Below are 13292 nucleotides of genomic sequence, written 5' to 3'. Positions count from 1 at the left end.
ACAGTTCCTTATTAACAGGGCCAGGGGAGTTTTGCTCCTCAGAGAGGGATCACAAATTCTTTGCACCTGTAGGGCACACAATACTTATCTGTGCTGGGCTCAGAGTAGTCAGTGCATGATGCTAAACCCAGAATTACATTTTTGAGACCCAGCTTAGATGCAGCCAAGCACATTTCTTGCTCTTGGACAGTTGGTCCCTTCCACTTTTGGAATCATAAAGAAGAGGTATGACATAACATATGTACCAAGAAAAACATTGCTGTGGCTGGGCAGTGTCCTTTGGAAACACAAAATAAACCACTGAGAGGACAGCAGTGCATTATTTTTTCTTTTCAGTTCTTTTGGAAGACTAAGATCATCTGTAGAAGCTCCTCACATAAGTAACCACAGCACAATTTCATACCAAATCCCCCTTTACAGAGTCTTTGAACACCAACTTCCTCAGTTCAGAGAACCAGTGTCAAGTCATAGGAAACAAAGACAAACTGGAGAACCAACACCAACCTCTGAAACATTCCCAGTGAATGGCACGTTGAAGCTGCACAAAATACTGAATTCAAAACTAGGGCATGGGTTATTCTTTATGTAATTAATGCTGGGAGAAACACAGGAAGAAACCAAGCAGGCAAAGAGGCAACAACAGCAGTGCAGCACGCCTAAAACTTTAATCTTTGTTTTTAAAGAGTACAGAATTGAAAGTGACGCTTTCTTCTCCTTTCCACCCAACCATTCTCTATTCCATTGCTTCCCAAGTTCTCTCTAAGAGGAAATATTTCTTTGTTGATTAGTTTGACTTCCCTTCAAATGAGGCATAGCAGTTAATCTCCAAAAGTAGGCCCCAATTCAGTGAAACACTGGCACATGCACTCCAGTCCCCTCCCATTCACGGCATCACTTAAGTGAATTCTTGAACACCATTTTCAATAGGGATGTTTTCACTCAACCAAAGAGGGGAGGAGGAGATATATTCGTGTGGTCTTAACCAGGGAGGGAGGGAAGACATAAAAAATCCATCATCTTGTTTCCCAATTTAAAGGCAGTTTCAGAAGCAGTCTGTCACTGACACATTGTTAAAATCTTATGCAGCAGCTTAACTGGAGAAGTTTGTAGCAGTAAGAAACCCCAGGGCACTTCAAAAACGGAACCTTTGAAATCACTGCTCAATGCCAGCTAAAGCAGCCTCACAAGGTCAATCAGACTTCTAAGTCTAAACACCCTCTGCTCCTAATGCCATTAAGTAAACACACTTCATTAATACAATTACATAAAGAGGAAGACTGGCAAGACAATACAAAAGGTTATCAAGAATGGGAAAACCTACAGAGTTCAGAAAACAGGATTCTGGAAAATGAAAGTGGACTTTATTTTACACTGCAGGCTTTCACTTTTTATCCTTTTGAAACACATTTAATTTTAAATTAATAAAGATCATAAACTAATTAATTGATTTGTTCTCTAAACAGACATAATAAAAATTCAGACATTACACCACAGGACCCATCATTTAAATATGCCAATAATAGAACAGTAAAGTGATGCTGGCTAATGTGAGGATAAAAAGATGTGGCTCTAAGGAGAAGTGTGGATTAGAGGAGAATTGAGAATAAAGCAGGCGATGCCTTAGTCTGAATCTGAGCTCTCTTGCTTGCTGGTATGGTACTGGCTGACTGCTTCCTCCAAAGGAGCCATTGTCCCATCCGGCCGCACTCCCATTGGCTTTATGAGCTCATCTCTGTGAGGGATTGAAAGAAAGAATCCATATTAGTGTGCACACACATATCAATTCACATGTGTATAATACAGGCACATACAGTATATGCTTTGGTACATAATGGGCCTCTAAAAGGAAGTTATTCCTGCTAAAGCCCTCTGTTTTGAAGAAAAAGGCACAAAACCCTTCCCAAACAGGTGGGAGGGGAAGAGCAGGACAGATAAAGACTTCATTCATGTAGGCCAAACCTACTTAGCCAATTAAAGACACCATGAAAAGTCAGTGCCTAATAGGCTTAAGACAAGGAGCAGGTTCACTGTTTTGGATACACAAACTAGCTTTTCTTCTGAGAGTTCTCTAACAGCCAGTTCTTCCTAAAATTTCAGCTGCCATTCTGGCTAATATATGCCCAAGCGATTAAAACAATGATTTTATACATATTAATCTTGTTGAAGGAAATAAATCAGTTAAGAGAACAGACTCTGCCTACACCACGACTAGGAGTGTGTTAAGGACTTGCTGATTCATTTAAAAATAGCTGATTGATTCTAATACTATTGCTTTTGTTTGTGGCAGTTTAATTACAGGATTTACAGCCATTTGAATCTCTTCAAAGCTCCAAAGGCTGCTCAGTGGTTAATCCAATTATATCTACTCCAAAAGCTACAGCCTCATCTAAGAGATGATTAATTATTGATTAAGCCAATCAAAAAGTATTAGCAAAGATTTATTTAATCCTTACTTTTTATCACCGCATTTATATGTAGATTATGGCAAAAGCTGTAAGGGCAAAGATAGCATTTTGATTTTATGCTGAAAAAAAAAGGGAAAATACCTCTAAATATTCAGGAGTCACCTTAAATAAAAGAGCAGAGGTTTGATGTTAATGTACCCCTTAGTTGAAAGGCAGCCCAGTAAAACTGTCAATTTAACACACATCTACCACCCTCCCAAGCCACGGACAATAAAACTGCATCACTTGGTGGGGAAGAAAAGCCATCTCATCAGCTCTCTGCCTGGTCTGTACTACTACCTTGGTTGAAAAAAGGGACAACAGTTCCTTGAACACAGCTGGCAATCAATCCAACCTTGATGCACCCACAGGAACAGCAAGAAAGGCAACATCTGAGACACATGGCATGCATACGCCAGACACTGTACAGTCAAGATGCAGTTAAATCACATCTCAAAAAGAGACCAGCAAGATAAATGCAGCTGTTTGTGCAGATGTGACAATCAGATAAAGGATAAAGAATTTCTTAATGAAAAAGGAAAGAGAAACACATGAAAACAAGGTCCCATGGTCCTTTTATGTGGGGACCTCCCTCTCTTCCCAACAATTCTTAGGACTCTAAATATGGTCAAGAAGTCCTATCTCATCATCTGTCAATTATAAAGGCAAAGCTCTTTCTCTGAGGCTTCTCTTTTCCAGCCTCACTTTCACATCCTGCTGTAGCTTTAAGCTTTAACCATGGGAGCCAGGCTGAGCTCACATTGCATGGAGTAACAAGGATGCTTATCAAGTAACTTTCTGTTCCTACATGAGCTTCCTGCTTTGTGAGTCCCTGAGCAGGATGGGAGAGGGCTGGTAGGGGTTTGTTGTTCTCTGCATTAGGAGGCTGAATTCCACTCATCCTTCCTCAGCACTTCCATAAGTGCTACACAGTAAAATTGTAATGTGTGAAGACAGAAATATGCCAAGCCACCAAAGGAAGAAGGAGGGGAAACAAGGATCAGCCTATTTTCTTTCTAACCACAATCTAGACCTCAATTGTGCTTTGACACCCTGGGCTACCTGAGGATGTGCTCACTGTCCACAGGGAGAGAGAGACAAGGCGGGAAAGGAAGTGCCAGGAAGTGAGAGGCAGAGCCTCAGAAAACAGGTCACTGTTCAGAAACTGGATGTTTGTAGCATATCCACAGGGCAGAACACTGCTGGCCTCAGCCCAGTAGATGGCAGTGGGAATTCTTCCATATCTATGAAGTTCCATACAAGCACACAATGTGTGTATTTATACATGTTTGAACATCCTGAGGTGACCTTCCACATACTCAAACGCATCTTGTAACACTCATTTTTCTAATGCAAATAAAGCATTCTAGTCAAGTGTACTTAGGAACACACCATAATTAAACAGTTGGTAAAATGCATTCTCTTCTTCCACTTGCAGATCTCCCAAGAGTCCCTTCAAATATATCCATACAAGTTCAGCCTTCCTGCTTGCCATTTAGCTTGATAACGACTCAAAAATCATTGCCTTGCTTTGAAGGGTGACTCTCTCCTGCCCGCCATCTGTGCTGCAGGGCAGCACCGCCACACAGATTTAATGATGGTGTCTGTAATCAAACAGCCATCATGTAAACACCAGCCTGCCCCTTTGATAAAACAGCATCTTGGGGACCTATTCACCTCCTTATAATTGAGTGCCACATAATAGTTCCGATCCTTTCAGGGAACACTATTTTGTTCTATGATTAAAAAGGGGAAGAAAAAAACAAACTCGATGTAGCATTGCCTTCTTCATTGATCCTATGATTAATTTTGTGTTTTTAATGAGTACGGTGCCTTATTTAGACAGGTTCTCTTACTCGTTTTGTTGACTTCTGTTCAACATACAACAAAACCCAAGCTGTGGTAATTGGAGATGTTTTATCAGCAAAAGGATTCTTGCTATTAATACAAGGTTGGCTTGGAAAAAGCATCCTGACATTCTAAATTAGTCAATTAATATACAATTCTACCTACCATTTATAATAGAAAAAATGTTAGCATTTTTTCCAGACATTTTAATTAACACGGAGTATCTCCAATAATCTATTATATGGACAGAATATCACACAACACTGACTTCAGGTGGCTAACAAGATGTTCTGCAAAAAAAAAAAATGGAAGGCTGAGTTAAATCCTTGAGGATCTGGGGACTTCTTCAAAGCTCAAAGATGTGCATGATGTGCAGAGGACACTGATTTACAGTCATCAAACAGTTCTCAAAGAAACAACAAGACACTACTGCAGACAAAACCCACAAGTTACATCAGGGCCAAGTTCGGGCACCCAGGATCACCCAAGAAATGCAGTAATCGAGATTTCTCATGTTCATTTATACTTATAATTTGTATATATTTGATGATTTTAAAAAAGTAATCTCACTCAGTCAAATTTGATCAAAATACTCATTTCTATAAAAGCCTTTGCAGAATCTGACTCTATGTTAAAATATTGGCATGGGGAAATGGGTTCATAACAATATTCAGCTTTCCTACAGGTATTTTGAGAAATCAAAACTGGGTGATTAATTTTAATTTAGCCTTGTTGATGGTCGATTACCTCATGAACAGGCCCAAACACCAAAAACCTAAAAGAGTCGAAAAGCTTGGGAAATATGACCTGAAATGACCAAAAGAGTCAATCAGTTTTACATGATCTCAGAAAGTTTCTATTTTTCAGTGCCAATGCTGAAAATAAAAATAAACCTGAAAAGTAAAAATCCACTGGCATATTACAGAACTAGGAAAAAGATGTCTCTTTGTACTTATAGCCTCAATAAATCTTTAGAAAGGGTACAGTGCAAACATTCAGCAGCCATTAATGAAGGCTATAATTTCCCAATGAAGTAGTACTGCCCAGAAAATTTGTTTTCTGAGTTCTCATACTCAGCCAGTCAAAGTCAAATCTGAAGTGCCCCAGTGACAAACTGGCCTAATTATTTTCATCAGTCAGGGAAGGAAGTTGACAAGTTTGTCAGTCCTTCAACTTTTTTTATTTTTCATACTTTACTTCAATAAAAATGTGGCAGCTCTTTAAAGCTTAGCTTCCACTGCTGGGACAATACCAGTGAACCAGTAAACCTGTTTTGTACATCACACAAGTTTACTCTAAGCTCCTGTTCAGGTTACAACAAATTATATAAACTTGCTCAAGAGGAGAAGAAGTTGTTTGTTCCTGTTCCACCTTCCTCCCCTCTGCAAAGCACTGCATCAAACTGAACTTGTTCATGGCACATTTCCCCTCCTATGATGATGAGAGAAAAGCAGAAGCAGGAAACCTGCCATGAGCTCCATGCCTTAAACCCCAGAATCAACCAAAAACTCCAACCAAGCAACCTCTGCTTTGCATCTGCAGGGTGCAAACCAAGGGTAAGAAGTGCATTCCATGTAGATTTAAGTCTGAAAACTCCCAGCACTCCTCAAGCTGGAGGCAGCACAAGTGTCCTATTCCAAAACCATGGAAGGACTCCCACTACTATCAGCATAGTACTAACTCCTTCTGGTACGCAAGACTGGCAACTTCCCATGTTGTTTAACATCTGCAGGGCCCACAAGTGCACTCAATTATATTCATGAAAAACATCCCACAACTTCCCCATTCCAAGTCTTATTTTCTTTTTCCTTCCTGCCAGCATTTCCTCCTCCCCTATTTTTAGTAAAACAAAAAGTGTGGGAAGAACAGTGAAATGATTTTATTGATGTTATTACAGCACCTAAAGGGGTCACATCAACAACACTGTCTCACAATAACCACAATACAAAACAAGAAAACAAAAACCCTACCACAGAATGCCAGCCCTGAAGAAGCGTAAGTGCTGTAAAAGAAATTACAGGTGGATGTAAGGGGCACAGAAGGCTCAAGGGGACAGCAATGCTGCTGGGCCAAGAGGATAAGTGGTGACATAGGGACAATAGCACAGCAGCTGCTCAGTCATTGTCAGCCTGTGGCAGGCACTGCAGCAGGTGCCTCCAACCCTCCAAACTGAAAGGGCTCTTGTACCACAGTAATACAGTTTTGTGTAACTGCTGCAGTGACAGCAACTGCCTTCAGTCTCAGCTTGTCTGCAGCCTCAATCTTACTTTCAAAGAATGTTTTAGACCATTTAGTCATTTTATTGTAGTACTCTTAATGCTCAGCATCTTAATTCTCTAGCTTAAGATAGCAATGATTCAATTAAGATTACATGTGCATTGCATTTTCTTCTCTTTCCTAAGAAGACTATGACATGGTACAGTTGCGTTCCCTACAAATAATGAGAAAAAATACCCAATTACTTCACTGACAGTCTCGGATCAGTTGTTCTAAGTTCCCTCCCTGCTTTCAATCCTGCCTGTAATTCAGTTTTTGACAGCTAATGTAAAATCCAGATTCTCCTGTATCTTTTGCTATACCCCTAATCCTTAAAAGAGATGTAAAAACTTGTTTTGCTGAATTTCTCTCAATAGATCTTGTTAACTGACCATCTATAGACTCTCACAAAACAAGCACATTTCTAGCTGATGAGTTTTTTCCACATTTGAAGAATGGATGCCCTTATTCACCTCCTACAGCTCAGTTCATGGCAAATTAGTATCACATAAGTGTTTCTCAAGAATGTAACTTTACTTATGAATTAAAAAAAATACATCCAATATGGCTTGAAGTATGGGGAAAAAAGCCCCAGTAAATTCTAGGCATGTTGAGCCAAAGAGAAAAAAAGCTAGAGATAACAGCACAGGTCTATGTTCTTTGAGCATAGAAAATTATGAACTGAAGATCAACTCTCTGTATCAATACTGTAACACCATTGTGTCACACTAAGTACCCATTTCTTTGGTGGCATTACCTTTGTCACATAAAACAAATTACAAAGGCTGATTTGTAATCCAGTCCACACTTAACCTAATCAATCCACAGAAAGTCTTAACTGTAATTCCCCTTTTAATTGCTCCATTATACAACTTATTGTTTCTGACAACAACTATTTTCACACTGTATTCGCTCTTCATACAAGCAGCAGGCATAAGTAGTTACAATGAGATGCTGCTCATTAATTTGGGGAAAATAACCATGCTTGTCTTGGGCCTAGATTCCTAGATTCTTTTAAAGTATGCTTCCCATACTTTAAAAGAAGAAATTCTCTTCATTACAATCAGCCTATCTATTCAGGAGGCAGGTCCCCTGACCACCAGATCTTCCCAGTTCTGTCCAGTCCTCTCCAAAAGAGGTTTCCTCTGAAGTCCTGCAACATATCACTCTTTCCTTTGAAGTGCTAAACATTTTTTCTGCATTTTAAGTGGTCCTAATTCTACAAAGAAGTTGACTCCAGCACTATTTTGAAGCACTAGACCTTAGTAAAGAGCCAGGATACAAGCTGCCTCTCAAAAGCAGCTATAATACAATACCTGGAAAGTTTATCAAACATGTTGACAAGCTTCATAGCTTCATATTCTTTTTGTTCTTCTGTCATTTCATCCATTGGATTGGGCATTGGTTCTTCTAAGTGACCAGTGATAAGGTTAATGCTGGAGGTGAAAAAACAACACAATTTACATTTCTGCAGAAATAGGTACATTTTCTATCTTCTTAATAGCAGGAAACAGGGAGAAATCACAGAAACCATCAAGACTAAAACTGTCTGAACTGCACACAAAAGATTTTGTTATAAATAGACAAAGTTCATATTTATACTGTATTTTCTCATAAATCGTGACTGAATCTTTGTGTGGATTCACTGTATTAATGTCTTGTCAGTGCTCAAAAAGGCACAGGCTGGTAGTTCTTGTTGTTGGAATTCCGAGAGGAACAGTTTAAAACCAGGAGAATGATGATGGTAACAATGACAACATCATTAGTACTAATGACATAAATAGGGAACTGGATGACAGATACATGTCTGAAACTAACTCTGTACAGGCTTAATTTTAAAAATATAGACAGGTTCCAGTTAATTTTCCATTAAATTAGTTAAGTGTTGCCCTTCTATGATGATGACTTTTTGCTCAAACCAGATTAAGTTACTTTGAGCATTTACAAAGCCAGCTTTATTTTCACTGTTAGTACAAATGAACAGTGATACAGAAATGGTAACAAAAGTAGAGAAGTAGTTTTAAAGAAAACTATCAAGGCACATTATCCTTTCAAACATTTTAATCACAGATATTTAACAGCAATACAGAAAATCAGATGCATAAATCAACTGACAGTTATCTTAAATTTTTCATATAAGTGCTAGCTTTTAACTAAATGGATGTTACAGCTTTACTTATATGCATATAAGTGAATGTCAGGGTTTTGAAAGAAGAGCAGAGAGGAAACAGCAAGAAAAAAAATCCTGAAGTGCAGAAATAAAAAGAAACCTCCTGGCTTAGAGCTAATTTCTTTGCATAGAGGCAACGTAACTCCTAAATCTCATACATTTAATCCTGTCCTTTGTTCATGTACCTTAATAGGGATCTTTCAATAAACCACAAGCACCCACCATGCACCTAATCATGTCTGTGTAATTCAAGGAAAGCAGAGTAAAACAGAAGAATAATGCTAACACTTCAGATGTCCACGATCAACAATTTCAGAATATATTTAAAATGGCACCGAATACTAGACGTAACACGACAAACTAAAACCTATAGCACCCAATCAATTACAACTAATAAAAATAAACTAAGCTTCTACATGGTCACTGAATTCTTCAAACAAATATATTGGATTCCTGTTGCATGACTTCTATACAAGTTATTTTGCTCCTCCCATATTTACCTATTTGACCTACTTGGTTTTTCAGGAAAATTTTAGTACCAGGCAATCTAAAACTCAGCCAAAACCAAAACTAAACCTATTGTTTTTCTCCTTTTTAACAAAGTTCTGGCTAAAATCTTTAGCCATATCTGACACCATTACTTTCTCCATTACAGAGATATACCCCACAAACTATAGTTAGCAGCTTGGCAAACTTCATGTGAGTTCCTCAAAAATCTGATACAAAACCCATCCCTGCTAAGTTTGCTACTAAATTTTTTTCCTATCAGTTCCATAAAAATCTCTTTTCACACTTGAATTTTAAGTAGTTATTCAGATGTTAAATGATTCTTGTAGTAACTTTTTTTTTCTCCCCTGCAACCATATCTGACTACATGATGGTCACTATTAGAGGCTGTTTTCTGAATAATTAGACCATGAAATCAGCAGAAGACAGGAGTTAATATAAGCACGTATCATTCCAAAACTGGCCTCTCTGAAAAAGGCAAAAAACCCCCAAAATCACGTCAAAAGAATCCAAAATGCAACAGGATATGTGAAATTGAAAACAATACCATACTTTGGCTTTGCAGATTTGTATTCTTCCGTGTCTGTATCCTCATCATCTGAGTACCAATGATCTCCTCTTCCTCCTGCAAGCAGGCCCCTGGCTGCCAGCAATCCTGCTGCGTTACCATAGCCTGTGTATTTCAACAAGCTATCAACTGCAAAGAGGATACAGAAAATTATTCAGCTGTACTCAGCTACAAAACAAACCCCACCAGAATACTACACAAATTAGGAGTTACAGCAAGAGGCAAATATACCAATTACAGCAAGACCTTATACAAAAGGGAGAAGTAAAAGTAATTTTTACCTCTCTCTTTACATAGAACAAAAAGAAATTCAGCTGCAATTTGCTTTACTCCAAGGTCAACATGTGTCATAAGGCGCACGAGTTTGTTCCTCACTGTTGTGCCAACTTCAGGACGGTTTGAGACATCTCTTAATGGGGGCAGTACCTGGCAGCACACAAGAAAGGGAAGAACATCATAAAATGCATGGAAATATCTTGCAAAACCAATATTTGCAAAAACAATTCTAGTCAACAGAACAAAAAAATACTCTGTCCTTCAAAAAAAAAAAAAGGCAATAAAATCAGACAACTATGCCCACATGCATGAAGAGTGACTCCTGCTTCTTATTATATTTAAGTTTTCTCGTCTGTCATTTTGGGCAGAAAAATACTGTCTCAAATGCAGACTTTAAAAATGCAATTATTAGGAGTATATGAGCACAAATGGGTGTCCCAGGAGAGTTGGTCAACAGGCAACCATAACCTCATGTTCTCTGTTCCTTCTGTTTTCCTTATGTATCTTGTAAAAGTATTAGAAATACCAGTTTAAGGAAGCTTACACTCTTAAAATGCTCTGTAGTTTATACAGAACAATGACGTGCTTAATGAAAAAGCAGGAAAATAAGTACATTGCAAGTTCTACTACTGAATTTCAAAAATGGGCTCTACATAGAGAGGAAACATACTTCAACCACAAAACACTTTTAAAAGCTCAAGCTAAATTTCAGAAATATTTTGGAGAAATCACTATTTAACATTTCCTCAAATACACTATTTTCTCATTAGAGGTCATTAATATTGTTAACTTCAACCCTCAAGAAAGGCAGGTAGTGCATGAATGGTGCTAACTATCTTGTGCCTCCTTGTGTGAATGCCTTCAGACTCAAAATCTATGTACATTTTTTCACACTCAAAGGATATATGATCTGCAAACAAATCTGGGCCATAATATGAAATATTTAACGATCTGAAGACTCTAATAAGAATTATGGATCTTCAATATTTTATTAAGGAATAAAACAAGTGTGTCACTATAATAAGAAATTGCAAGTCCTTTGTTTTCTAGGTGTCTAATGTAAAGTATCATGTCCTGTGCAAAATTACAGCACAATTACTGAAATTGGACTCACTAGGAACTGATCCTTACATTAATGCTACAGTATCGACTGCTTTGGATTAAACAGACCCTCTCTTTTTCAAACCAAGTATTCAAACAATTGGCAAAAACATTTTACTTTGTCCCTGCTTACTTCCCCCAATGGGGATAGTACCATGACTGCCATTTCCCAGTGTGTTGTAAGAATGAATTAATGTTTTAAAGTACTCTAATACTAATACAGTGATGAGTGCCATAGGACAGTCCATGAGGAAATCAATCATCCTGTCTTCAGATCACAATTTGAACAGCACACAATAAATAAAGCCCAAGGCCAGAACTTAACAATGAGGGTAATTCAAAATATCAAACATGCAGTCATGCTGTTAGCAACATCCATCCATTCTCTGCACTATTTGAGGCAGTGGTCCTGTGGCAGGAGTCAGCATGCAATTATATCCTGACATTGAGATGCCCAGATGTTGTAAAAACATGCAGACAACTTCATTTTCTAGCTTCTGTACGCTTGGCTCTGCAACTTTTTTTTTTTTTGGAAGTTAACAGATCAGCAAAGTATCCTAAAAACTAACTGCTGTGAACAAAAACAAATAACAAGTTTCTTAAATTCCTCAAGAACACTTTTCTGGTATCAATGAAAGAGGCAGAAAATATATGCTCTTCTTAGTTTTAAATTCTATTTACGAATTCAGGCACAGCTTTGATCTGGGAGCAGCATCTAGGATGCAACTCAAAAGTCACTGCAGCTTAGGAGAAGAACAGCAGAAACCAGAGAAGCAATTTCTTTCTTGTGCTTATCTTTTAACTTCTTTCCACTTGACCTCAGGAAAAGCAGCAAAACAAATAGAAAACACCACACTCAACCACCAAGCTACACAGATCCTTCAGGTCTTTAACCATGGCACAGAAATCTTCCCTGTTAAAAGCCACAGTCCATACTGTAATAAAGAGCTCTTATAAGAGACAAAGTGATGAAGTGTGCCTCCATCCAGGGACACTTTTAGTTTGACAGGATAGCTGATATACACTGATACACAAGTCTTAATCCAAACAACTCCTTCCTGCTGAAGTAAAACTAAACCTCAAGCAGAACCCATCAAAACACCTGTATTCTCACTTGCCACCACACAGCTCTGCAAAGTCTAATTAACTGCACTGAAATGTTTCTTATTTGCTCACTGTAAGGGAATAGACCTTACTGAGTTTTTTACCCATCTCATCTGATCCATGGTGACTCACATTGACACAGCTTTACAATACCCCTGATGTTATTATTTAACAGCTCTACAAAATGTATCATGGAACTCAGGCCATAGTATCTAGTGATTTACATGACTGAAAAATTATTTCTACAGCATTGTCCTGCACTGATGTACAAACCTCAAAGTTCATCACCAGCTTCATCCGCAAATTTCAATGGATTTTACTTACCTGAGCTTTGATAAACTTCCTGATATTCCTGTGAGTTCGGCAGCATTCAGTTAATAAACTAAGAACTGGAGTCAGACCTTCTCTGTAGCTGCTTCCCTAAAATAAGGCCAAATACAAATAAAACATTTTAAGAGCAAACTTTCATTTTCAAATTCTATGAATGCTTCAATAAAGTTGTATATGAGAGCCAAAATATGAATTTTACACAAAGAGCCAAATGTTCATCCTCAGACACACAGCAAATAGCTTCAGATATTCACAGGAATTTGGAAGTGTTTCACAGTTTAGAAGGACATCCCTATTTGTGCTAAGTACTGGCTGAAAGGTTTATACAAAACTTGATATATGTGCACTTTTTCCTTAGTGAAAGAGGCCCCTTTTGAGAAAAATCCCTGCAGTCCATACCTTGTCTATTCTCTTCTCCATGAAATCCAGTAAAATTTGAATAGCTCCCATATTCATACCATTGTATTTTATATCTGTTTCCTCTTGGGACGATGGATTAATAAGAACATCCAAGCAAGAAACAGGAACATTGCTTAAGAGGTTGACTGCATTGCTGAAACAGATTTTAAAAATTTATTATTCATTTGGAAGAAAGAATTAAAAACAGAGTACAACTCACCATAAACTGCTTGTACAATTGCAATCAAAAAGATGCCCTACAACTCAAACAGTGCTTTATTTTCTCCTC

At 38.1% G+C, this 13292-nt stretch overlaps 1 protein-coding gene across 2 annotated transcripts in view; it reads right to left on the bottom strand.

The window, feature by feature from the left end:
- Positions 1 to 646: 646 nt before the first annotated feature.
- Positions 647 to 13292, bottom strand: part of RIC8B (RIC8 guanine nucleotide exchange factor B) — a 32427-nt gene continuing 19781 nt past the window's right edge. The window contains exons 5-11 of one of the 2 annotated variants that reach the window (XR_009486497.1): positions 13004 to 13157; positions 12599 to 12694; positions 10075 to 10219; positions 9778 to 9922; positions 7865 to 7984; positions 4458 to 4582; positions 647 to 1732 (exon numbers count right to left, since the gene is read on the bottom strand). Coding sequence is in view for 1 of the 2 variants with exons in the window: in XM_059846263.1 (XP_059702246.1) it covers positions 1621 to 1732; positions 7865 to 7984; positions 9778 to 9922; positions 10075 to 10219; positions 12599 to 12694; positions 13004 to 13157 (772 nt within the window). In the remaining variant the exon portion in view is untranslated. The remainder of the gene's footprint in view (positions 1733 to 4457; positions 4583 to 7864; positions 7985 to 9777; positions 9923 to 10074; positions 10220 to 12598; positions 12695 to 13003; positions 13158 to 13292) is intronic. The other variant, XM_059846263.1, reaches the window with a different exon arrangement.

This window comes from Haemorhous mexicanus, chromosome 5 (assembly GCF_027477595.1).
Source record: "Haemorhous mexicanus isolate bHaeMex1 chromosome 5, bHaeMex1.pri, whole genome shotgun sequence".
Classification (NCBI taxonomy): domain Eukaryota; kingdom Metazoa; phylum Chordata; class Aves; order Passeriformes; family Fringillidae; genus Haemorhous; species Haemorhous mexicanus.
This window is presented reverse-complemented; position numbering and strand designations above follow the sequence as displayed.